Source organism: Paroedura picta, chromosome 7, assembly GCF_049243985.1.
Source record: "Paroedura picta isolate Pp20150507F chromosome 7, Ppicta_v3.0, whole genome shotgun sequence".
In the NCBI taxonomy this organism is placed as follows: Eukaryota; Metazoa; Chordata; class Lepidosauria; order Squamata; family Gekkonidae; genus Paroedura; species Paroedura picta.
The window spans coordinates 30,014,428-30,041,011 of record NC_135375.1 but is presented as its reverse complement, the minus strand read 5'-3'; the positions used below and the strand labels follow the sequence as shown (position 1 = coordinate 30,041,011).

Genomic DNA, 26,584 nt, shown 5'->3' with positions numbered 1-26,584 from the left:
GACTCTGAGCTTATGCGCTGCAGCCAGTTCCCTTAATCATCTCCTTACCCTCTAAACTCTCTCTCCTGCTCAGGGGCCAAGAGCACATTGCTCTTCAGGGGAAGACTGTGCCCAGCACCTAATTTAGTGTTCTTGCATAATAAATACCACTTACTCTGCCTCCACTCACTCCCTTTCAGTAGATTAATTGAGCTGGTATGCCAAGCCCATTGTCTATTGATGATTATTACTTTTTTGGATTGTATCCTTGCGGGGGGGGGGTTTATAGTTAGGGCCTTTTCGCACGGGGATCTTTGTTGCAAATTGTTTGCGGAATGAAAAATCGCCATTTAAAATAGTGGAATTCGTCGTTATGCATACCTGCCTTTGTAGTGGAATCAGTTGCGTTTTTTAGCGTTTCCCACAGGCTTCCGGTCTCGGCAGAAATCGCTAGAAAGGAAGCGCTATTGCCAAGCTCGTCCCGCCCCTGGCCGTCAAGCAGCCAATGGGCAGCCGTTAGCATGCTCCCAAACAGCCCCTTTCCCTTTAAGAAAGGTTTTTTTTTAAAAAAAACAGACCCATAGCAACGAATCTAGGTAGATTCGTTGCAACGGAGAGACCCATCCAGCTGCCTAATGTGAGCTGTCGTTTGATTGTATGATCGTTGGCACGCTGCCTCGAGTGATAAAAAAAAAATCCCCCCCCCTCTCACGGGCCCGATTTTCGGCTGAATTAATGTGTAAAAAATAAAGGGATTTTATTTCAGCAAACTGGCTTTTATGTGGTTTGTGCTTAGTGACTAAAGGTGAAGGACTGAAGCCAGGGAAGCCTCTAAACAGAAAGAGGCTCGCTGGTGCGTTTATCCCCGCTCGCTCGGAGAAAATAAAAATGGCGATCGCTTCGCCGGAAGTTTGGAGGACAGGCTCAGGAGGAGGGACTTTGAAGAACCCGCAACAATGGTAACGCACAGGTCTTTAGCGCTATTGTTGCAGATTGGTTGCAGGAGTGTATCGCTATCCGGAGGGTGAATCCACTTTTCTGGATTCCCCTGAAAGCGCTACAACGAAGCGCTTTTTGCGGGTCGGTTTCAGGATTGTTGCAGATTGTCTACGACGTCGTGGGTTATGGCAAATTAGTAGCGTTTCCAATTAGCAACCATTGTGCTATTTTGAAGCCGTGCGAAATGGCCCTTAGTTTGGAAACTTTTTGAACTATCTGCGTTTTTTGGGGGGAGGATGTAGTACAGAGGCTGAGGCATTTCAGCAAATAAAAAAGTCTTCTTATGTCATCACTGACTAATACTGGGAGAAGACAAAAGAAGAAAAAAAAGGCCAAAACATGAATCAGAAAGAACTCCACTTGGTCAGGAAAACCTGTGGTCAGTAGTCAAAAAACTTAAGGAGATGAGAGTTCAAGAGGGATGGGAGTTTCCTAAAAGTGGACTACTGATGGCACAAGCACAAACAATTCCCTTGGGAAGGAAAAATTGTAGGAGCCTAAAGAAGCCAGGGTGGCTCAATAAACAGCTTTCAAAAGATTTGAGTTACAAAAAAGACTCATTTAGGAAATGGGAGGAGGACCTTATAACGAAGGATGAATATAAACAAATAATTAATGCTTGTAAGGAAAATGTTAGAAAAATTATGAGCTTAGACTAGTGTGAAATGTTAACACCACAAAAAAGGTTCTTCAGTTATGTTCAAAGTAAGAAAAAGACTAAGGACATGGCAGGACCATTGTGAGGACAAGAAAGTGAAATTGTAGCAGGCGATGAAGAGAGGGCTGAACTGCTCAATTCCTACATTTCCTCAGTCTTCTCTTGTGAGGGAAATCATGCTCAATGTGGCAAAATCATATCAGGTGATGAGGGATGGGAGTTGCAGCCTAGGATCGCTTTAGGAGTAGTCCATAAAATCTAGTTTCTTTAAATGAAATTGAGTCCTCTGGGCCAGATGAATTGCATCCAAGGGTACTAAAAGAACTTGCAGATGTAATTTCTGAACCTCTGTCCATTATCTTGGACAATTCTTGGAGAATAGGTGAAGTGTTAGAAGATTGGAGGTAGGCAAATGTTGTTCCCATCTTGAAGAAGAGGGAAAAGGAGAATTCAGTTAACTACCGATCTGTTTGCTTGACATCTATAGCTGGCAAAATTTCAGAACAGTTCCATAGGGCCTGCAAGAAGGAGCTCTTCCACCAGGTCTTTGGGTGAGGCCAGGTCAATTAGATCTAGTCCCTCCCCCCAAATTGGCTAGAACACCTGCTACTCCCTGATTATCATTGGTTTGCCATCTATCCCCTGATAGATGGCAGGGGGCTACTGGGAAGTTGTGGAGTAGAGAGGGGGAGAGGTTATTTTTGCCCAGGAGGGATATTTATATATTGAGGTTTTATTGTGGAATTTTTAAAAAGTAACCCACCATGAGCCAGCTTGGCTGGGAGTGGCAGGCTACAAATCAAACACTACATCATCATCCTTGAGCAGCTAGAACAGATGGCTGTGATTACTAAAGTCAGTATGGCTTTCTCAAGAACAAGTCATGTCAGACTAACTTTTCTCTTTTTTTGAGAAAGACTGCTGTGGACATAGTTTGTTTTGATTTCAGTAAAGCTTTTGATAAGGTTCCACATGATATTCTTGTTGACAAGTTGGTAAAATGCAGTATGGATTCTATTAATGTTAGGTGGAACTGTTCAAGAGATTGTATCCAAATGGTGCTTATTAATGGTTTGTCATCCTGTTGAAGAGGAGTGACAAGTGGTATGCCTCAGGGATCAGTATTGGGCCCTGTGTTGATCAATATATTCTTAAATGATTTGTAAGAAGGAATAGAAGGGGTGCTTATTAAATTTGCAGATAATACTGAACTAGGAGAGGTAGTAAACATAGCAGAAGACAGAATCAGGATACATGATGATCTTGACAGGCTGGAAAACTGGGCTAAAATGAATTTCAATAGTGAAAAATGTGAAGTTCTGCATTTAGGTAGGAAAAACCAAATGCTTCGTTATAGGACCGGGGAGTCCTGTCTTGGTAGTAGTATGTGTGAAAAGGATCTAGAGTTCTTAGTAGACTATACACTGAACATGAATCAGCAGTGTGACTCAGTGGCTAAAATGGCAAATGGGATTTTGGGCCGTATCAAAAGAAATATAGTGTCCAGGGTGTAGTCTGCATGGGTTTTTTTACCCAATCCCAGTTTGAATCCCTCCCATCTACACTGAATTCAATTTGCATTTTGATTTTGGGTGCTATAAATTGTGCCTCTGCAACATGCATGATTGATTTGTGGTGACCCTACTTTTCCCCCACGATATCCTGGAGTGGATATAAGCCTCACTATTTCAAAAACCACCACGAGTAAATGTGTAGCCCTCTGCTTTTTCCAAATTAACTTGCTGCTTCACTGTAGTCTTCCCTGATTGGCCAGGGTGTCAGTTTAAAAACGTCTTAGTTCCCCATTGCAAGGCTTGTCTTAAAGTGACTGCACTCCAGAAGACCTAACTTCTCTCAGCAAAGATTTGCCTCTTCATTTTCCCCCTCTTCTGCTGTCTCCAATCCCCCCCCCCCAATTCAAGAAAAGAAAGAGGCTCCTGCTGCACTTGGCTCCCCCCCCCAGCCTGTTCTGAGCTTCTCCAATTGAGTGCAAAATATTTTCTGTTTCAATTGGGGGGGGGGAATAGAGGAAGACCCAAGTTCAAATCAATCTGAATTCAGCTGGATCCACAACAGAATAAACAAAGTAAGTGCAGAATCAGCCGAGGTCACGCAAGGTGATGGTCCTGATTTACCCTGGTCTGGTTACACCTCACTTAGAATACTGTGCTCAGTTTTGGGCACTGCAAATGAAGAAGGATGTAGTCAAACTGGAGCATGTCCTGAGGAAGGCAACAAAAATGTTGAGAGGTTTGGAGACCAAAATGTATACGGAAAGGCTGAGAGAGCTTGATCTATTTAGCCTGGAGAGAAGATAACTAAGAGGTGATATGATAGCCATTGTCAAGTACTTGAAGGGATGTCACACAGAGGATGGAGCACAGTTGTTTTCTGTTGGCCCACACAGTTAGAATGGTTTCTCAGTGGAACAGGCTCCCTTGGGAGGTGGTGGGTTCTGGGTTCTCCTTCCTTGGGAGTTTTTAAGCAGAGGCTAGATAGCCACTTCTCAGCAATACTGATTCTGTGAATGTAGGCAGTTTGTAAGTGGCGGGGCAGAAAGGACTGGGTCCTGTGGCCTTTTCTTGCATGCCCAGGGAAATGCCGATTGCCATTTGGGGTAGGGAGATGATTTTCCTCCAGGCCAGACTGGCCAGGGATTCTGATTTTTTTGGGGGGGGGGCATCATCTGGGTATGGAATTGAGGTCACTGTGGGTGGGCAGGAAACTTTATATTTCCTGCATTCTGCAGGGGGTTGGACTAGATGACCCTGGCGATCCCTTCCATGATTCTATGAGCAAAGGAGGTGGTGGAGGGAGAGACAAGAAGGAGGAAGGGATCAAAAGAAGAAAAATGAGGGTGCTACCAGCAAGCACTACTGTGCTTGGGTTTCCTTTAATAGCATCAAACCATTAAGCCACTTGACTGGCATTAATTATCCCTTGCCAGTAACTGAAATCCTGGTTGGGGGTAGAGCATCTGCTTGCATGCAGAAAGTTCCAGGTTGATTTCCAGTTAAAAGGATCAAGTAGTTGGTGGGAAAGAACTCAGCATGGTGTAAAAGACCACAGCAAGAGACCCTTTGCCAGTATGAGCAGGCAATTATGACCTTGATAGATGAACACTGTGACATAGTATCAGTCAAGTTCATGAATTATCAACCAACTACAACCTTGTGGATATAGTTGTGGTTCCCAGTCCTAGACAAAAACCTATATATATATTGGTAAGTTATTAATGCTTTACATTAATGATATTTCAGGTAATTTCCAGGCCTAAATTAAACCAACTCTGGATTAACTGTGAACAGAATGCAAATAACAAAGTCATTTCCTTTTTTCTTCTTAGAAATAACTAACAGTTACATACCTAACCCTCTAATCACAAGGGCTTTCTCCTCTGAAAAATTACTTTATCTGGTCTGCTGAAAAGTTCTGCAAAACTTGAAAGTTTACACTATTTTCAATTACTCATTTGTCCAAGAAAACATGTTTTATCTGTTTTGATGAACAAGATTAAAATGACCCTTTATGTGTTTTTAATTTACCCAACAAATAAATGTATATTGAATGACTAAAAAAATAGAAGTCATCAATTCAGATCATACTGCAAGCAAATAATAAGCCATACTGCTAGCAAGTCATAAGTAAGATTTCGGGCTTCATTTCTTCCCCCTTTTCATACCATACTGTGCTATGAGTCTAGGGAAGAGAAACATAATAAAAGGACCAACTGAAGGGTGAATGGCAGCTGAGCTGCAGAGATGGGGGCCAACTGGAGTGGGCTAATGAAGGGAGTGGACTTTTACTTGTAAGTCTACTCAATAGAAATAAAAAAGACGAGTTAAAACTGCCGAGTTAAACAGCAGAGGCTGTATATGAGAGAAGGATTCGTTTTATGGCATAAGACCTATAAAGATATTTGGTAGGCAGACCATGGGGGTGTGATATCGTCACTGGACCAGCCCATTCTAGTGACAAGAAGGGAGGCATTCCTAAAGCCATGAGGAAGAGACATGTACATGATGTTTTACAAGGGATAGTGGAGGGTGAGCTCCTTCATGGTTGAATCCCTAAAATAAGGTGCAGTGGCTAAAGGTGACAGCAGAAGGAATCTGGAAGAGATCTTCCTCCAATAGCAGAGCTAGAGACAGGCCTTGATACAAACAAACAAAAAAATAGCAGGTACTGTTATTAGTAAAAACTTCTGCTCTGGCCATTAGTCTAAAAACACTCTGTTAAAGGGAACTTATCCTAGACCAGCCTTTGGGAGATGTAGGGGTACATGAGAAGGAGGCAGCCTCCACACAGCCTTCTCTGCCTATCCTATCCTATGGGAGATGGGGTGGATGGGAAGAAGGTAGCCAATCCCCCAAGGTCTTCCCCAAGAAGCCTGGCCTTCAGGAGATGTAGGAATGGGTGGGAAGGAGGCAGCTTCCCTGTGGCCTTCCCTGCCTGGCCCAGCCTTTGGGAAATGGGGGGGGGGGAGGAAGACTGCAGCCTAACCCTCACCCCTGCAGCCTTCCTGGCCAGGCCTTTGGAGGATGTGGGGGGGGGGCAGGAAGGTGTTAGCCCACCTCTCTACAGCCTGCCCTTTGGAAGATCTGGGGTTTGATTGGAAGGTGGGAACAGTGGTGACCTGTGTAGACATTGTTGTATGGGGGTGGGGATAGGAGGGCCAGTGCCACTCCAAAGTAGCTGTTTTCCCCTGGACAACTGATGCCTTCCTTTCCTCCCCCCTCTTTCTCTCTTTCATCCTGTATTTTTTTCTTCTTCTTCCTGAAGGTTTCAGGCCATCACCTGGAAGCTGGCAACCCAGGTGGCTACATATGGAAGAGGAGCCAGGAATCAAACCCAGTTCCTGAGATTAGAGTCTGCTACTCTTTAACCACTTCCCCACCCTTGATCTCAAATTCAAGCAGCAAAGGGGAGGAGGGAGGGCCAAAACCCAGGAAGATCACAGTGCAGGTATATGTGCTAGAGCCCTTTGTATTCCTGGGTGCAATGGGCTTTGCCCCTAGTTAGATCACATGTTCAGCTGTCTACATTTTTATAGCTCAAGGTTGATAGAATAAACTATACAAATTAGGTTATTAGCCAGCTAATAAAAAAGTCATGATAATTATTTTGCCTACCTTATGTTAATCATTTATTTTCCAGTAATGATTTCTGGGCCTCAAAGGAAAACATACTTCCTCTTATTTAAAATATTTTAAATCTAATTGATGTAAACATTTAAAAGGCAAGAAAGCAGTTCTTTGGCTGAGAAATCACAGCTGTATCGCAAGATCTTTTTATAGGTTCATAAAAAAAAAAGTGACAAGAGGCAGCTTATTAGCAAATGCTGGCAGATTCTGAAGTGCAACCATGGCAGGTACCCTTATTATGTTAAATAGCTAAAACCATCAGACATTAGCACTGTGACTATTTTAATTCAGAAAACATTCTCCAAACATAATACAACCTTGCTTCATAAAAGTTTAGTTTCCCATTGTTTTGTAGCTAGAGGAAATTTGGTGCCCCCTGCTGTTTAAAAAAATGCACTTCTATTATATGCCAAGTGGGGAGCTCTTTTATACAGTCAGATTAGAAGAAAATACAGATGAAATAGTTCTGACGTGATCGTATGTTGTGGTGGGTGGGATGTATATTAACACTGTAGGCAGAAATACTTATGATTTAAGTTTCATAAGGCTCTATAACAATCATTCCACACAAAACACATGCATGCATTAATCTGCAGCATTATTTGGGATGCGGTATTAAGGTTTTAAAGTAATTTCCATTTTTTTTGCACCTAAGAAGAAAAATTAGAAAGTAAACTATCTTACGATGAAGAAAGGGTTTTCTAGAAATAGTAGGCGCTGGTGGAAAGTGCCCTCAAGTTTAAGGTGACCAGATTGTCCCACTTTTGGAGGGACATCTGGGGGTCCCTGGCAAATTGTACTTATGTTGAAATTTATATATATATATATACTATTTTTGCGTTCTATGCAATCTATGAAACTTTTTGTTGCTCAATATAGACCAAATTTTTGATCAAGAACCCCCCCCCCCCCCCCGGTCAATGGTGTCCCGCTTTACCAATGTTAAAATCTGGTCACCTTACTCAAGTTTCAGGCAATTTATGGTGGCCTCACAGAATTTTCAAGGCAAGAGACATTCAGAGGAAGTTTGCCAGTGCCTGCCTTTGTATAACAACCCTGGATTTCCTGGTCCTAACCAGGGGCAACATGGCTTAGCGTCTGAGATTTGACAAGGCTGGGCTAGCTGAGGCCACAAAGTAGAGCATGAATATTCCCAACATTTCCTCTCAAAATTTCTCATTAAATTTTACAGTTCGAGTTTTCCTTTCCTGGACACAGAGTGTCAGTGATGCATTTGTTTGTTGCTGTTAACCCGGTCTAAAATTCCAGAGTTTTAAAAGGCCGCTAAGTAGGTATATTTGCCACTGTGTTCCATTTCTCGCATTCTTTGTGTTATTCTCTTCAGACCAGGATGTGCAGGTGCAATCCTAGGTGTTAAGATGTTTTTTTGTTTTGTTTTCAGGAAGTCATTCTGCACACAACATTCACATGTGCATTCCACAGCAGCTTCAACTTTGCCCGTTTTTCAACTGAATGCTTTGCTAGTGCTCACCCGGTCCCCCAGGTAAAGCCCTTTTCAGCTAACTGATGCTCATCATTGGTTCACATCATGCATAACACACAACTGAATGCTCACATACTATCATTTGCTTTTTTGATAGCAGGTAATTCTAGGCATGATCATGTAAAGTTGCTGTTTTACTCAATTTAAAAAAAAAATGTCTTACTTCCATACTTCAACTTGTTAAGGCTCAAAGAGTAAATTGAGCACAGGGGTAGCAGGGTCTTTCCACAGTTCTTAACACAATCTTTATATTCCTAATTAGATGCTCTCACCAATGAACTGATCTCGTAAGATCTCAGAAGCCAAGCAGGGTTGGCCCTAGTTAGTACTTGAACGGGAAACCACCTGGGGATTCCAGGGTCACTGTGCAGAGGGAGACAATGGCAAACCCCCTGTTAATCTCTTGCCTGAAAAGCCATTAGGGTAGTTACAAATCTTCTGTAAACTGAAAGCACTTCTCTCTCTCTCCCACGCACAGTCACATTAATAAGATGTTCTTAAAACATTTTAAAACATAATATACATATTGCTATAAATTCTACTGTCTACTCTTGCCATTTTGTTTTTTCCAAAGGTTTCCATTAATTTTTTTAAAGTCTGCAGAACATTACAAATGTAAATTAAATTTACAAGCGTACTAGTAATGTCTCAACTATTTCAAGGATGAAATCTTTCCTTTAAAAGACAGTGTTTTAAACTGTTGCATGATCGTTTAAAGCCTGCAATAAAATAGGGTCGTTATTTAATTCTTACAAACATTTTATTTAGAGGCAAGAAAGTAAGTATACTGCTATCTGTTCCATTTTGTTTCTGGCAAATACTGTCAGTCAATGCACTTAGCAAGATTTTTTTTTAAATAAAAAATTGTGCCTTCGGACACATTCATCTTTTGGCAATTTTAAAACCGTACTGGATACTGAAGGTTACTTAGCCATACATAATTCCACATTTACAGCTCCGATCAGCTGCCTAATGCATGATAATGGTAACAGAAGCTATGATGAACGCTAGCATGTTACAGAGGGCTTAGAATGGAGAAGCAGATAAGTATTAGTAAGCCAAAGTAGGATCAGAATGGGAAATTAAACTGGGTAAAATGTATAAAAAGTGAGGGTGTATGATCATTTGTCGATATGGCTTAACTATTCCCTATCAACAGTCAGGAAGATAAGAATTGTTAAAACAGAACAGGTAAAAAACTAAATTGAGAAACTGAAATTTTGTTGTATAACTTGTAAATGTTCTAGTTAAGATCTAGTCAAGAGGAAATCCTCTTACTCTGGGACAAACAGAAACAACGGACAGCTTTCACCTGAGGGACAGGCTTTTTCTGTTACTTAGTTCAAAGCAAACTGGAGAAGAAAGCCAGTGCATAAATTTTATATTACATAAATAAAAATGAAAAGGTATCCCCTGTGCAAGCACCGAGTCATGTCTGAGCCTTGGGGTGACGCCCTCTAGCGTTTTCATGGCAGACTCAATACGGGGTGGTTTGCCAGTACCTTCCCCAGTCATTACCGTTTAACCCCCAGCAAGCTGGGTACTCATTTTACTGACCTCGGAAGGATGGAAGGCTGAGTCAACCTTGAGCCAGCTGCTGGGATTGAACTCCCAGCCTCATGGGCAGCTTTCAGTAGATGAGCTTAGAGGATAAGATGGAAACTTCTGGGACCCTATAGGCCAAAGGGTAACAGCAATCCTCCAGCATCACCTTGACCTAGTCTGCACTGGTCATACCAGGCTGCTGTTGAGTGCTTGGGCCATGGCAGGTTGCTCTACTTCTTCCTGGGTCCAGATGTTGGAGCATTTGCCCCACTGCACTTGGTCTGCCCTGGATTTGTGCCTCCAGATGAGGCAGCTTGGGTGGTGAAGTTCTGCCATGGTGCAAGGCAGCGGGGGCCAGTTTTTGATTTTTAAGAATGGGGTATTGCATTACAAAACAAAATTGCCCCAGGCGGCTTTGCTCTGCTATGCAGTGCAGCAAAGCCACCTGGGGCATTTTTTATCCCTTTCAGGATGTTGGAATTGTGACCACAGGTGGGGAGGAGACTGACCAAGATGGCCCAACTCTTCCCTTACCTGCAGCCAGGGCCCGACATAGGCCCCATCAAGGCCCAGGGCAAAAAGAGAATGCAAACAAAGACATCTGAGGAAAAGTTGGGGGAGCTTGGTCTGTTTAGCCTGGAGAAGAGATGTCTGAGAGGGGATCTGATAACCATCTTCAAATATTTACAAGGCTGCCATCTCGAGGATAGAATCTCTTGCCCCAAAACGATGAACCAGAACCAATGGGATGAAATTAATTCAAAAGAAATTCCGTCTAAACATACGGAAGAAGTTCCTGACAGTTAGAGTGGTTTCTCAGTGGAACAGGCTTCCTCAGGAGGTGGTGGGTTCTCCATCTTTGGAAATGTTTAAACAGAGTCTTGATAGCCATTTGACAGAAAGGCTAATTCTGTGAAGGTTCAAAGGGGTGGCAGGTTACAATGGATGAGTGATAAGGTTGTGAGTGTCCTGCATAGTGCAGGGGGTTGGACTAGATGACCCAGGAAGTCTCTTCCAACTCCTATTATTCTATAATTCTGTGTTCCCTTGCTGCAGGGCAAACAAGGGCCTGAGTTGGGCCAAGCCTGGGACAGCCCCGACCTGACCCGGTGACAACATCATGTGGAACTGGGAATTGCCCCATTACTGGATGAACAGGAGGTAGGGCAATTTCCCAGTGTGGAAAAGGTCCTTCTGAAACCTATCTCACAGTAAGACCATAAAACGATATCTCCCAATCCCACCCTGGAAAGGCAGTCCAGAAGAATACCATGATCAATGGTATCCAAAGCTGCTGAGAGGTTCAGAAGAAACCACAGAGTTGCACTTCCTCTGTCCATCTCCCAGCATAGCTGGGAGGGCAATCAAGGCTGTTTCAGTTTTATAAGAAATCCTAAATCAGACTGGAAAGGACGTAAACAATTTGATTTATCCCAGAAAGCTTGACATTTCAGGAAGCTCTTTACAAGATGGCTTTTAACATCTAGTGTAGGGACCACAATTCCCATTAGTTTTAATTGGCTGGATGAGAGAAGCCCAAAATGAGTCGGCTTGATCTTCTGATTGAAAAAGGCTCCACCAAACAGCTGATCCTGAAGACCTGCTGTTTGGTGGAGTATTTCTCTCCAGCAGACTTGTGTCAGGCATTTAAAGACCCTGTGAAATATCTGCTCACTGCAAGCTGGTATCGGGTGGAGGGGTGGAACTGACATGTTAATCCTGTGCCTACCTTTTCTGACCCTGTTGGAGCCAGCTGCAGGCTGGGATCAGAGGGACATTGAACTGACATGTCAGCCCCATGCTTGCCCTCCTTGGCCCTGCTGGGGCTGGCTCAGCAGACCACAAGCCTGTCTGCTGTCCTTCCTGCACAGTCAAACAGCTTATGCCTGGAGAGGCTTCTCTCTGCAGCAGGATCAGCTGTCTTCTGGCTGATTCAGCTTAATCAGTTTGGATTTCACGTATCAGCAAAATTCAAATCAATATAACAAATCACTGCTTTGGTTGATTTAAGATTTACCAAAGCAGAAAAAACGCAAATCTGAAAAGTACTGAATTTTTCCCTAGTGCACATCCCAATAACTGGGTACCATCTACAAAGCTGGCCATTATACATCTCATCCCAATTCCAGATCATTTGTGAGCAAATTAAGAAGAACCAATCTCAATTACAATCCTTGTGTGACCCCTACTGTTTATTTTCCTCTGTTGCAAGAACTGGCTATTTATTTCAACTTTCTGTTTCTTTTTATTTAATTCATAGAAATGTACACAGAATATAATGTAGGCAGAATAAAGAGTCTATCAGTTTCTTATACCAGGAAAAATAAAGACTGTATTCTTTCAGGGACAGGTAGACCACACACACACACACACAAAAACCCTAATCAATATTTTAAATTAGAAAAAGAATATGATTTAAGGTTTTATTGTCCATTCAAATTCTCAGAGAAGGCCCAGGATTTTGAGATCAAATTAACTTGTGAGGTTGAAGCTGAGGTTAATAGCAGCTGCCACTATGAGCAGGGAGAGACTTTATGGCTGAATGCTGAGGAGGAGATTTCATTCAGAATTCAGTAACATGGCAGAGTGGGAATTGGAACCAGGGTCTCCCAGATCCTAATCTGACACTCTAGCCACTGCACCCTGCTGGTTCTCAGACACTGTCTACTTAGAAGGCTTAGATTCAACACTGTGTCTACTGCAACCGAGTTTTGTACAATTCATTTCCCCCTTGGCGACTATCAACGCTGTTTTCACATAACATGAAAATTCTCCTTGATAATCACACAGTTTTATTACCCAAGGCAATCTCTTTTTTTTTCTCCTCAACACATACCTGCTTCTGCCGCCACCTCTCTTTCCAACTTTGTTTTCTCCTCAAGCTGTTTAACCTGATTCTTTTTCTTCTGTTCAGTTTTTGCTCCACAGTCGCCAAGTGGTGAGGAAGACTGAGAGGTGTAATGTGCTGCTGCCCAACATAATCTTTTGCAGCACTCTCCGATGGAGACAGGAGTGAACACTGGCCGCCAGTAGCATTCTCAGGATAGGGTTTGGGAGCTTCTAAACTGTTCTTAAACTTAGTCTCTTCTTGGGCCAATACACTGTAGGAAGTAGCTGGGAAACTTGTTGGGAGTTCACCAACATCCGATTTAAGCGGACAGTGAAAATAATTATGTTTCCTGTTGGACTTTAATTGCATGCAACCCTTTGTGTAATAGGGCTGTGTTTCATGCTGCCTGGAGAAAAAGGGTCTCTGGGCAGTGGAAGTTCCAAATAAAGAAGGCAAGAAGACAAGCCTGTCTCTGAAGTTCAGATCCAAACTCCGTGATTTTCTATGGAAAGCTCTTACAGTGCATCTGTCATTCACAGCCAGCGAAGCTGAAAGGCTTGTTTTTGGATAAGACACTTTGAAGTGTAATTTTTTACTATTCGTCTCAAAGCTGGTTGATCTCACCTCTAGGCAAAGTGCCTCCATTAATCTTCCAATGCTGGAGTTATTCTTGGCTATGGATGAAAGTCCTTGATTTCTGCCTCCCAAAGTTCCACCTGTCACATTCTGCCACATTTCCTTGTTGAAGCCAGGCTGAGCTTTACAAAGTGACAAGTGTTTTAGTGCAACTGGACTGGCTGTCTGGCAGTCAGTTTGCCTCTTCCAGAGATGGATATTTGTAAACCGGCCACAGGAGCATTTTGTACTTTGGACAAAGTTAAAGCCCCCCAGAAGGGCCCCACAGAATGGACACTTCAATTTTCCAGTTGTCCACTCTGCCTAGGAGTAATGAGAAAACAGACAAACAACAAAACACAGAAGATAAGAAACTGTTATATAAATCCTTCCCCACACAAAATGGCATAACCATGTAATCACATTTTGTTAATAAAACAAAAAGTAAAGTATTTTTTAAAGTTGCTTAAGTGAAATAATTTGACATCTGTAAAGAAATAGTATGTCCCTAATGTAACTAACTAAAATTGTTCCTTGATATTCCTAAGTAATTCTACTTCAGACTCGTGCTAAATACTGCATGCTCTGTTAAAACAGTAACCGTTCAGTATCGCTGTATTAGGCAGGACAGCTTTACAGAAAATCTTATATACTAATATGGCAAGAAGAGATTTCTGATGCATTTAATAAACAAATCCAAAAGACACATTTCTACTTTAGGCAACTGTAAGGCACGAAAAAATAATGATATACATGATATACAAGTTCAAGACCTAAATATTTCTCATTATGCAGAATATATAACCATTTGGAACAGTGGTTCTTAAACCGGGGGTTGCAACCTCCAGAGGGGTCTTTTGGCCTTTCCCAGGGGGTTGCAGCGGTGGCATGGCATTAGTCTCTTCCGCACTGCCTCGGAGCTCACCGGAGGAGGCCAGCGCCATGCCACTGCCTCTCAGGACGCTGCCTCCTCTGTGACGCTGGACTCCTCAGCACCGCCGCCGTTATGGCTGCTTTTGCCGCCACTCCTCAACCCCATCAGGAGCAACAGTGGAGTGTGAACATGTGCACCGCAGCATGAACGCACACATGTGAGCGCGCACGCTGCTGCCGCCCCTGCTGTAGGGGTCAGGGAGCGGCAGTTCAGAACTGCTGGTTTGGATGGTCATTATTAAAGAACCAAGTTTGAGTCCAGTGGCACCAAAAAAGTTTTATTTAAAGCTTGGTTAGTCTTAAAGGTGCCACAAGGAGTCAGCTCTGCTGCTTCATACCAACACGGTCGCCTGCCTGAATCTATTATTAGAGACAATTAAAGGAGATTATTAAAGGAGTAATAAAAGATTACCTTTGTAATCGCATGGGTCACCCAGTCTGGAAGAGCTTCCAAGTTCATGTGCCAGACATTACAGACATCCCAAGAGACAGCTGAAGTATGTGGTTTCTGTTAAATTAAGATCAATTACAACACATTTTATATCTTGTTTTATTTGTATACTTTTTAGCTCCAATTATATGACCTCTTCCCTTGCTTCTATATTTTCCCATTTCTGTTTCCACCTTCCCCACTTTCCCCCACCATTGCCATAAATACCCATGGAGGTGTAGATCACAAAGGTAGCTTCAAGTGTTTTTCCATCTATGCCACTAGTGTCCTACGTGGCCCCAGATCACTTAGCCACAGTAATCCATGCAATAGTCGCCTCCAAGCTAGACCACTGTAACTTGCCCTACGCAGGCTATCCCTTAACCTTCATCTAGAAGCTACAGCTGGTCTAGAAGATGGCACCCTTTTACATGTCCTTCGGAATTGTGGTAGATCAGGAAGGGCCTGAACTAATTTTACCTGTATGTATATAAACCATGAAAAAGCATTTCTTGTATTGACTAGTTGGAGCAACTGCTCCCTCCCCCGAAACAAACAAAACCAAAAACAACCCCTGATTTTACAGCACGTACACCAACATGCAGCAATCTAAGACATCTGGGACAGAGAGCTTTCAGGGTAAATTTCTGCAGATGCTATAAGGATACTTCCCAGCATTCTATTGCTGCAGAAAAATAAATCCTTTGCCTGCAGGATTCAAGTATACAAGATTCCTCTTGTGTAGAGAATAAGGTACAGAGAATGCCTGGGGATCCCCCCCCAAAAAAAACATTGGCTTGCACTTCTTAGGCAACATTAATGCAGTAATGCCACAATATGAGACACTGACATAGACAATCCATACATTTCTGACACTGTAACCAACAAAAAGCTTGCAAAACCTTTCTTCCATTGTATCTGTGACCCATTGCACCTTTGCAAAGTCAGCTGCAACTCCACCACACTTTGCACAGGGTTGTAATTTGTATTGGGAAGGAGTTCACTGGCAGAAGCTCTGGAGAACATTTTGAGTCTTGTACTGCTAAATTGAAAAAAAAAAGGGGGGGTATTTTTGCCAATGCCCTAGTGCAGCTGCATAGTAATGTTAATTTCCTGCCTTCCTTTGCAAATTTGCCTGCTTTTTTCTTTTTGATTTCTAATTTATCCTGGTCCTGTATGGATTACACTCCCTCCTCCAAATGGACCAATCCTAAGCAATTCTTAAGTTTGATAGTTCACAGAAGTTCCATGTGGCTCAGCTGTCATTTTAATGTTGAGCTTCCAGAAACTGAGCCTTCGAGGGAGGGCGGTATATAAATATAAATAAATTAATTAAACTGACAAAATGACTCCCACCAAAAAAAACCCCTTTGTTCGGTAAAGCATTAAAGGGAAAATGATTTTAAAGCTTTAGGTTTACTATCCCAGTGTCTCTTTCCCCCTCTTTACGTCTCATGGCGATTTCATTCCATACTGACAATCCCCACTCCTTTATTGCATTTGCATACAGTACTGAAATCATTTTTAAAATAATACATTATTCTTCTAGTTTGCCCTTTCGATACTGCTCAGGGCAGGTAAACAACATTGTAAAAGCATAATATACAGTTAGGTTAAAAACACTGTTAATCTAAATTCCTCCAACTAATAGATTTAGCATCAGGACTGATCTTTCCATCTCCCAACAGTGAGCCCAGTGTTTACTGGTGGTTTATTCTGGGCCCTAACTGTAAGCTTGATGGAATAACTCTGTCCTACAGGCTCTGTCCGTGTGGCCAAGATAATGATCCTATGCAGGACTGAGCACATGGTCCAAGGTAGGGTCAGTCACCAATGGGTTCTGAACATCATAGTTCATGGACCCCCACTGCGGGATCCAATCAGTTTGAATCAATCCACAGGATCTGGCCAATGGCATGAGGCCATGGACAATCCTTTTCTCCTGTATGTTTATACAAGTTAGGGTTTTTTTTTTTTGAGGGGGGAGGTGTTTCAGTGTGGTCTTGGTACTACTTGTATCATGTTCCGGCACCAATAAAAAGCTGCAACGATTCCAGTGTCTATGGTTCTTCACCCGCAAGATCCACCAAGGATCTAACACTGTAGAACTGATTAAGGTCCCACAGAGACCCCTGATCTCTTCTCAAGGCCATATCCCTAGTGGCCCCCTCAAACATATGCACCCACACCTCAAATTCAAAACACACTATATGGCCTACAATTCTTTTTTGTTTGTTGTGCAGTGGCCATATTTTAATCTGGAAAAAACATATATAAGCTCTTTGTAAAAATTATTTGTAAAAGCCAATTGGGGTCCTCACTGGGGAGAAAGGCAGATGGAGAGAGAGACAGACAGAAAGAGAGAAGAAAACAATGGAAAATCCCATGACCAGGAGCAAGCAGGTTAAGGCTTTTCCAGCCTCCCAAAGATGGAGACTTTGGGGAAAAGGTTGCCAACCCTAGGTTAAGACCTTGAGCAAGTTTTACTTGGTGGATATTAGTCTCCTTTGAGGAACATAGTAGAGGAGACAGTCCAAATCCCCCTCAAAAAATACTGAGTAATGGCAGGATCCCAGAAAAACACCAAGCCCAAATTCTGAAACAGTAATGGGGAACCCTAATATCCCCAAATACCACTATTTATGCATTTCCTGAAGTTCAGATTTTAAAAATTGGCTCTTTTAGGTACATATCCCTAGTAACGAATGAATCTGATTGATCTTTGTTAGTGATATTTAATAGGAAATGTAGTTTTAAATTAATTTACGTTATGTGTTTTAACTATGTTTTAATTGTGTATATTTACAGTTTGTAAGCTTCCTTAGGTATTGTGGAAAGACAGGATATAGCTATGTCAGTAGATCTCAAACAGGGGGCCGAGACCCCTTTGGGACCTCTTTCACAGGAGTCGCGGCAGGGCAAGCAACTTGGCTAGGGTGGATTGAGATAGAGCATTCGTCTGTTTGGAGCAGTGGAAAAGAGCAAGATTGGCATGGTGGGAAAAGAGGCAGAACTGAACTGAGAAACTGGGGGGAAAACCCAATTAATATACAATCGTGAACAATTGATCTTCACGCCATTGGTCAGTTTCGGTTTAATTTCTGTGCAAGATAACTTGCATAATTTTATGGTTGGGGGTCATCACAACATGAGGAACTGTTTTAAAGGGAAGGTTGAGAACCACTGAGCTATGAGAAATAAATAAATAAATAAATATGGCAGTGAAAAAGGACGAACAAACAAGAAAATTAATCAAACAGTACACTGAATATGCCTATGCTGCAATAAAACACTGAAACATTATTAGATGCTACAACAAGAGCACTTTAACTAATAACAATTTAGTGCCAATAACTACATTTTCAGGTTAATGTATAGACTGGATTCGTGGCAGCATATGAAAATGGCATTTCAAGATGCTGCAAAGTCACTGTCAAACAAATAGTAGAAACATCTGAAATATTTAAATAATCTCCCAACTCCAAAAAATCCAAAACTTTAAGAGGCAGCAGAAAAGAATCCCATGTGTCGTGTTACCTTTCTTAACTGACTTCAGTCATACTAACACTATTTTAAAATAGTTAACGTCGGCCATCTGATCAGTCAAAAACATTTGGTTAATTTTGGTCAAAGATTGTCTGATTCTTACAAGATTCCCCTGACAAGGGGACCCTACAATTATTAACTCCTAAAAATCTTCTAGCTAGACTGAAATAAGAAGGAGGAGGTGACATTGTGCTGCAACCAATTTATGGGGACTCCAACCTTAGGATGAGCAGAGGTGGTTTGCCATTGCCTTCATCTACGTAGTAACCTCAGACTTCCTTGGTGGACTCCCATCCAAGTATTGACTGTGGTGGATCCTGCTAAGCTCCCAGTCCTGACAAGCTCAGGCCAAATTGGGCTATTCAGGCTGCTAGACTGCCAGACCCCTGAATAAGATATACAATTTGATATTAAATTGTGGGGCACTGAAACTAGCAGGAATTTCCCGGGATGCTCTAAAAAGGGAGTAACCTATCTGACAGAATGCTCTATGAACAGACAAGAGGTCTTTTGGCTCAAGTCTCTAGAGCTCTCTCATATTCTGCTTATGCGTAACTGACTCAAACTTGCTGGACAATAGCTGAGGATCCCGACTTTGCTAAAACCCCTTAACTCCCCAGCTTGATTCACTTAAGCTCCTAGTATATTTTCATAAATAATTAAATAAAATAAGTAAGTAAGTTTTAGCCAACAAATCCAAGACAACATGTACACTGATAAACACCAAACCACTGGTTGGTCGCCTAATCTCTGCCATGCTCAATGATGCAATTACATCAGAAGAATGTGAGAATGTTTAAAGATAGAACTATATGCTGCAAGTTCACAGAAATGTCCTCAAAAACTGATTTTTCCATTTCCTACTGGAGACAAAATATTTCAAGAGTTGCTATTATGGTACAGGAAAGGATGAAATTTCTGATTGTGTAGGCACCATCCAATTTGATTAAAAATAAAGCAGTGTATGTTTATATTAACACAGAAGTCTGAAAATTAGTGTTATTCCCCATCAATTACTTCTTCCTCTGGCAAACACAGCATTTCATTGTGGATAAAGAATCAGCATGGTGCACTTTCACTTTACTCTTCTCTCTGAACAAGCATCATAAAAGATGTCAGCAGGAGAGCAAGTAGAAAGTAGTGCCTGATAATTAACTGATGTTGCAAGACAGCAGGAATTGCACAAAGAATTGAGCTTAAAGAAACCTACACACAATCAAAACCAAAGACTCAAACTCTTAGTACATTATATTTTAAAATGTCACTGATTTTCTGAATTGGAGAACTGTGTATATGTAGCATACTAAGCAAACCACTTTCTGAGATCACACTTATGGCACAACCACATTTGGTTCAGTACCACAGAAGTATTTCCTGATATTCCCAAATCCTAATACTGTTAAGTATTTGTGTTCAGTAAATATTCAAGAATGCAAAATATTTTCAGCTCCATTATAGCCTATGATGACCATTATAGTTAATGGACTCCATAGGCTATAATGGAGAATCAAACCAGGGGGGTCTGGAACTTGGGGGGGGGGATTTTTTGAGGTAGATGTGCCTCTCTTTAAAACAGCCAAACCAAGCTTGAAAAAGATTAGATCAGGAGGTAATATTTTATGGATCCTCAAATGTTTCCAATGGAAGGGTAAAAGGTATTTAATTTTAAAGGAAATGCAGTCCTTTTTAAAATAAATAAATTATACACACACATATACAATTGAATTAATACCCAAAAATACCAATAAGGTAGAATCATAGAATCATAGTTGGAAGGGGCCATACAGGCCATCTATTCCAACCCACTGCTCCATGCAGGATCAGCCTAAAGCATCCATAAGTATCTCTCCACCTGTTGCTTGAAGACTGTCAGTGATGATGAGCTCACCGCCTCCTTAGGCAGTTGATACCACTGATTTACTTTGACTGTGAAAATATTTTTCCTGATATCTAGCTGATATCTTTCTCCATGTAATTTAAATTTATTACTGTGGGTTCTATCCTCTGCTGCCAACAGGAACCTTTCCCTGCCCTCCTCTAAGTGACACATTTCAAATACTTCAAATACTACACAGTGCTCTAGGTGAGATCTGACCAATGTGATATACCCTGTGACTATGACATCTCGTGATTTCGATGTGATGCCTCTGCTTATACAAGACTGCATTTGCTTTCTTTACCGCTGCATCATAAGAATGTGATCCTTATCTGAATGATTTACAACATGCATTCTCGGGATTACAATACCTAAGCAAGGTAGTAAAAGAACAGACTGGCAAGCTAGAAAAGTACCCAGAAATATCTTACTACAAGGCAAGCTCAATAATAATAATAAGAGTTGGTTCTTATATGCCGCTTTTCCCTACCTGAAGGAGGCTCAAAGCGGCTTACAGTCGCCTTCCCATTCCTCTCCACACAACAGACACCCTGTGGAGTGGGTGAGGCTGAGAGAGCCCTGATATTACAGCTCGGTCAGAACAGTTTTATCAGTGCCGTGGCGAGCCCAAGGTCACCCAGCTGGCTGCATGTGGGGGAGCGCAGAATCGAACCTGGCATGCCAGATTAGAAGTCCGCATTCCTAACCACTACACCAAACTGAATAACCACTAGTTGTCAGTTATAGCTTACAATTCAAACCACCGCTCATGAATGTCTCGCGGTAGTTTACAGAAGTCAATAAAACACAATAAAATCCGCTAACAATACACTTAAAAATATAAAAACAAGATGGCGAACAATAAACATCAACCTTCCCCTTCTGTTCAGCATGGGGTCAATAAACTGGGGGTGAAGATTCTAGCTGATCTCAAATTTCTCTCCCACAGACCTTGGTAGCAAGTCAAGTATCGTGTCCAGATCACAGGAGGTGATGGTCCCGCTGTACTCTGCTCTGGTTCAGCCTCACTGTGTTCAGTTTTTGGTGTAGACAAACTGGAGCATGTCCAGAGGAGGGCAACAAAGGTGGTGAGGGGTTTGGAGACCAAAATGTATGAAGAAAGTTTGAGGGAGATTGGTCTGTTTAGCCTAGAGAGGAGATGACTGGGAGGGGATCTGATAATCATCTTCAAGTATAGAGGATGGAACAGAGTTGTTCTCTCTTGCCCCGGAGGGACGGATCAGAACCAATGGGATGAAATTAATTTAAAAGAAACTCCGTCTAAACATACGGAAGAAGTTCCTGACAGAGTGGTTTCTCAGTGAAACAGGCTTCCTCAGGAGGTCATGGGTTCTCCATCTTTGGAAATTTTTAAACAGAGGCTAGATAGCCATCTGACGGAGAGGCTGATTCTGTGAAGGCTCAAGGGGGTGGCAGGTTACAATAGATGAGCAATAGAATTGTGAGTGTCCTGCATAGTGCAGGGGGTTGGACTAGATGGCCCCTGAGATCCCTTCCAACTCTATGATTCTATGATTCTAAGTCTTTCCTTGCTTACAGACAGCTTCAAGCTCATTATTACTGAACCACACAACTGGAACCAAATTCTGTAAGAGACCTAGTTGGCAACCTTTATTCTATATACACTCTGGCAATAGTAAAAAGACCCGTAATCACTTCAGCTGAACCCTCTTGGGTTCATCCACTTTCTCATCCTCCACTGTGATATACACCTGTATGTCTCAACAGTGCCCTTCTGCACGGGACAAAGAATAGATTCAAATGGGTAGCCGTGTTGGTCTGAAGTAGCACAATAAAATCAGAGTCCAGTAGCACCTTTAAGACCAACAAAGATTTATTCAGAGCGTGAGCTTTCGAGTGCACTTTTCGTCAGACTATGATCTTCTTACATGACAGGGAATATATAGCAAAAATCAATTCTGTTACACTCTCAATCAAAAGAATACCCAGAAAAATCACAATATTCAGAAACAAGTAAATAACATTTGCTCAATGAATACCTCAATGAATTAATACCCATATTCTGGGTTATGAAGATATAAGAATTATAAGTAATGATTAAAATTAATATGGAAAGTCTGATAATTCCTAATATATATGAGACAATGATTTGAAAGAAATGTTTTTAACTTACATCAAATAAATCTGTAGTTTGGTCTTTCATGGGGCAATCAGAAGAACTAGCTACATATTTTCTGCACTTCCAGCAATGAAGCATGTCAACCTGCCTTGGTCTATTCATCTTAACTGGTTGGTAGAACTGTTACCTGTAACAGAAAAATAAACACTGTGTAAAATCAATAATATTCTGTGCTTTCTTTAGTTCTCCATTTTTAATTCAATACACACACGTACTAGAAAATAAGTATCTGTGGGTGTTGTTTGGATCCAAACGGCAGTGACCAGTTTATTCTAAAGAGTGTATGTGGGACAGAAAAATAAACTAAAATCTTCTGATGACAAAATTTTTCAGTATGTTCAATATCTTGCTGACTTTCAGTTCTTAGTAAATAGCAGTATACTAGTATTCCTTGCAATGTACATAGCAGTCATGAGGGGTATATTCTGACCACGATTTGTAGGGTAGGTTTACCAGTAGAAAAGGAGAGATTTTTTTTCCAATTCACCCATCCCACTTTGTCTCCCTATGCTCATCCATGAGCACAGTAGGCTGTAGTGGGAATAACAAAGTGGAGGGGTCTATATAGGATTCACTTGATTATTCTGTACTGAAATTACTATTTAAACACAGCAGTTCTAAATTCAGTATGCTGCTTCTACATTAAAAATGGTTTACAGGACAGTATGAATTTTGTGAAGAGTGAAGTAAAATAATGGTCTGTTTAAGTTGGAGACAATATAATCAGATAACAATTTTTCTTCTTGTCTGGCAAAGTTGAACCAACCTTTCTGTAACCTAAGCATAGTTAAGAAGGAACAAACTATTTGCAACAGTGGTAATAGGACTAGTTGCCCTTTTGAATTCGGCTGGGAAGCTGTAACTTTTCAGTCTATAGAACAGAGGAAGTTAGGGAGAGGAGAGAAAATGAGACAGGTGACTTTACAGCATTATAATTGGACACAAATCAGTCCTATTGTTTGATAAAGTTACCGGAGAGAAAAGCTAACATGTAGAAGGAAAAAGAAACAAATCACATTATTTGAAAGCAGCAGCTAAAAACTAGCTGAAAGATTCATTCCACAATCATTTTCTACAAAATAGCTCCTTTAGGATTAAGACTACATAGAAAAGAAATGCTGTATGTGAGACCAATTCTTAAATGTGTACTCAGAATCCAGCCCAAGTATATTCAATGAGGCTCACTCTCAGGAAACTGTTCTTAGGATGGCACAGTTAGTGTTCGATTTTCACATTTACAACAATTAGCACCTCACTTTAGAGTTTTTGCACATTATGCTAAAGTGAAACTTGGGTGGCTTATTTGTTCACACAAGCAAACAACTCTTTAGTTGCAAGAATAAATTCCTGACAGAAAATGCAATGCATTGCTGTGGAACAGCTGCCAATTTGCTCTGGAACAGCACGTTCCCTGACCACAGTCAGGAATGCAGGTTAGGCTGAAAGTGTGTGACTAACCCAAAGTCACGCCGTGAGCTTCTAAAGCAGAGTGGAGATTTGAACCTGGTTCTTTCAGATCCAAGTCCAACAATCTAACCATAATGTTAATAAGGAGGTTTTTGCACAACTAGGATGCAGGAATTTGGGGGGTGGGTGGGTGAGATACCTGGGGGTCCTTATCATGCCAGTCCACTTCTCCCTGGGCTCCCTCAGAGCTGAGCAATCACGTGATTTGTTTTCAAACATTGTTTGGGTTGTGACGGCAGGCCAGGGAATCTTTATGTGGGGCATGCTAGGTGTGGCCAGCCCAGCCTGGGTGCCTGCATAAAGAAAATTCTACCCCAGGTACCATCTTCTTCACCACTGAAGGCAGGTACATCTGCCTCTGAAAATTCAAGTATTATAGGGAAAAGCTGACCATCACCCACCCACCCTTGCTTCCTTGAGCTCCCTGAAGGAACAGGGTTGCCAGGTGTGGCAGGCAGTGCTAGGGTTGCCAGATCCAGGTGGCAAACTCCTGGAGATGCAGAGATGGAGCCTGGGGAGGGCAGAAACGTCAGTGGGGTACAATTGCCAAAGAGTAAACCCTCCACTCTTAAGAGCCTCTTGTGGCGCAGAGTGGTAAGGCAGCCGTCTGAAAGCTTTGCCCATGAGGCTGGGAGTTCAATCCCAGCAGCCGGCTCAAGGTTGACTCAGCCTTCCATCCTTCCGAGGTCGGTAAAATGAGTACCCAGCTTGCTGGGGGGTAAAACGGTAATGACTGGGGAAGGCACTGGCAAACCACCCCGTATTGAGTCTGCCATGAAAACGCTAGAGGGCGTCACCCCAAGAGTCAGACATGACTCGGTGCTTGCACAGGGGATACCTTTACCTTTAAACCCTCCACAGCATCCATTTTCTCCAGGGGGGGGGGGGCTGATCTCTGTAGCCTGGAGATAAGCTGTAATTCCAGGGGATCCTCAGGCCCCACCTGGAGGCTGGCACCCCTATGTGAAAAATGGCATGAATATGAAGGAGGTGCCTAAACTGCTCGAATGCAGTCTGGAGCCCCGCCCACTATGAACTAAACCCCTGGGACTCCCCCCTGGATATGCATGCACAAGAGCTCGCGGGCAAGCAACCTCCCACCCATCCCCACGGGGGGAGACGAGGAAGACAACCCTGCCAGGCAGACGAAAGCCTCTGCCTCAGGAGAGCGCCGCCCATTCCCACCCCGGCCAGGTTGTGCCCTCAGGCGAAGCAACGAGACCAGGCGCTCCCCGCCTTTCCGCCGAAAGGGACCGAGCGTCGCCCGCCCGGCAGGCAGGCAGGCAGGCGCCCTGGGAGCTCGTCTCTTCGGCCGCGGAGACTAGGCCGCCGCCGCCTCCTCCTCCTTAGCCCGGAGGGCGGCCGGTAGTGGCCGAGCAGAGAACCCCGCGCCCCTTTACCTGCCTCCGCCTGGCCTCGCGGGCGAGCACGGCCGGTGGCGCGCGGGGCGAAGGGGGGGGGGGGCGCCTGAGCCGGTTTCTCCCCCTCCTGGGGCCACGCACCGAGATGTTGCAGCAGCAGCAGCAGCCACCGCCGCCGCCGCCGTCGCCGCAAACGGGAAGAGATGGGAGACAAACGGATGCGAAAAGCGCTCTTCTCCCCGGTCAGAGCAGAGGCCTGGAGAGAGAGGAAACTTCAAGCTCCCTGTCCTTCCCCTTCATCACCTTGCCTTGCCAGGGTCGGGCTTGGGGGTGTGGTGGGGAGCACATCTGGCAAACCGGGACCTGTGGATTGGAGCGAGGCTGCTGCTTTTTATTTGTTTGTGTTTTAATTGAATATAAAGAGCATCAGATAATAGAAAAGGATTTCCCCTGCAGCCCTTCTGCTATTTTTAAGGAAGGTCCTTTGGTAGGGGTGCTAGGTCATGCTTGGTGGGTATATGTGTTATGGTTGACAGCTCCAGGGTGAGAAACTCCTGGAGATTTGGAGGGAGAAACTGGAGAGGACAGGGACCTCAGCAGGGACAATGTCATGGAGTCCATCCCCCAAAGCAGGGGTAGTCAAACTGCCACCCTCCAGATGTCCATGGACTACAATTCCCACGAGCCCCTGCCAGCATTCGTGGGAATTGTAGTCCATGGACATCTGGAGGGCCTCAATTTGACTACCCTGCCCCAAAGCATCCAACTGATCTTCGTAGTCTGGAGATGAACTGTAATTCCAGGGGATCCCGAGGTTCTACCTGGAGGCTGGCATTCCTATCCTGAGTGCAGGAGATGATAATATTTATGACTGTTTTAAAACCACCGCCACCACCACTCCATTTACTCTCCTGGTCCAAAGCTTCCCAGAGGCATCTGGTTGGTTACTTCGGGATTATCCTTTGGTATGGTTCAGCTGTTTTTCTGTAAAAGCCCTTATATGGCATGAGGAAAATTCTTGTAGTTATTCATGGCTTAAAGAAATGTGCTCACTACATACCTATATGTTCTGCATTTTATTTCTTGCCATGTTGTACAGATAAGCTCTGGTACTGGAAAAAAACCAACAACAACTCTTACATCTGTTCAAATAAATCCTGACTGCCTTAACCTGTAGGGATTTTACATCTCTGTAAGACATTCGAATTACCCAACATAAATTCTTGAATGGCCTTTCTGCGTAATTCACTTGTTTGTTCTTGTAGCATGGTCTACTATTTTTCCTACAACTTTTCTACAGAGAGTTCTCTGAATACAAACATATGAAAAACACAGTGTTTCTAATTGATAGTTTCTACTGTTGAGTTTGAATCTTTTGGGCACTCATTGGATATTGGATATTTAGCACCTCTCCTCCTCAAGTCATTTTTGAACATTTTTGATTCATTGAAAACTTATGCAAACTAGTGTCTTTGAAATCCAAATACCCCTGCTAGGATAGCTCTAACTAAACAGTAAAATTTGTTACTCATTTAC

At 42.7% G+C, this 26,584-nt stretch overlaps 1 protein-coding gene across 3 annotated transcripts in view; it reads right to left on the bottom strand.

Annotated features, from left to right (window-relative positions):
* Positions 1-25,720, bottom strand: part of RNF180 (ring finger protein 180) — a 65,838-nt gene extending 40,118 nt beyond the window's left edge. The window contains exons 1-4 of one of the 3 annotated variants that reach the window (XM_077347225.1): positions 25,190-25,720; positions 22,215-22,347; positions 14,620-14,715; positions 12,666-13,598 (exon numbers count right to left, since the gene is read on the bottom strand). In XM_077347225.1, coding sequence (XP_077203340.1) covers positions 12,666-13,598; positions 14,620-14,715; positions 22,215-22,322 — 1,137 coding nt within the window. In that variant the 5' untranslated portion in view covers positions 22,323-22,347; positions 25,190-25,720. Of the gene's footprint in view, positions 1-12,665; positions 13,599-14,619; positions 14,716-22,214; positions 22,348-24,531; positions 25,042-25,087 lie in introns of those variants that run through there. The other 2 variants (XM_077347224.1, XM_077347226.1) reach the window with 2 other exon arrangements.
* Between the last annotated feature and the right edge of the window lie 864 nt (positions 25,721-26,584).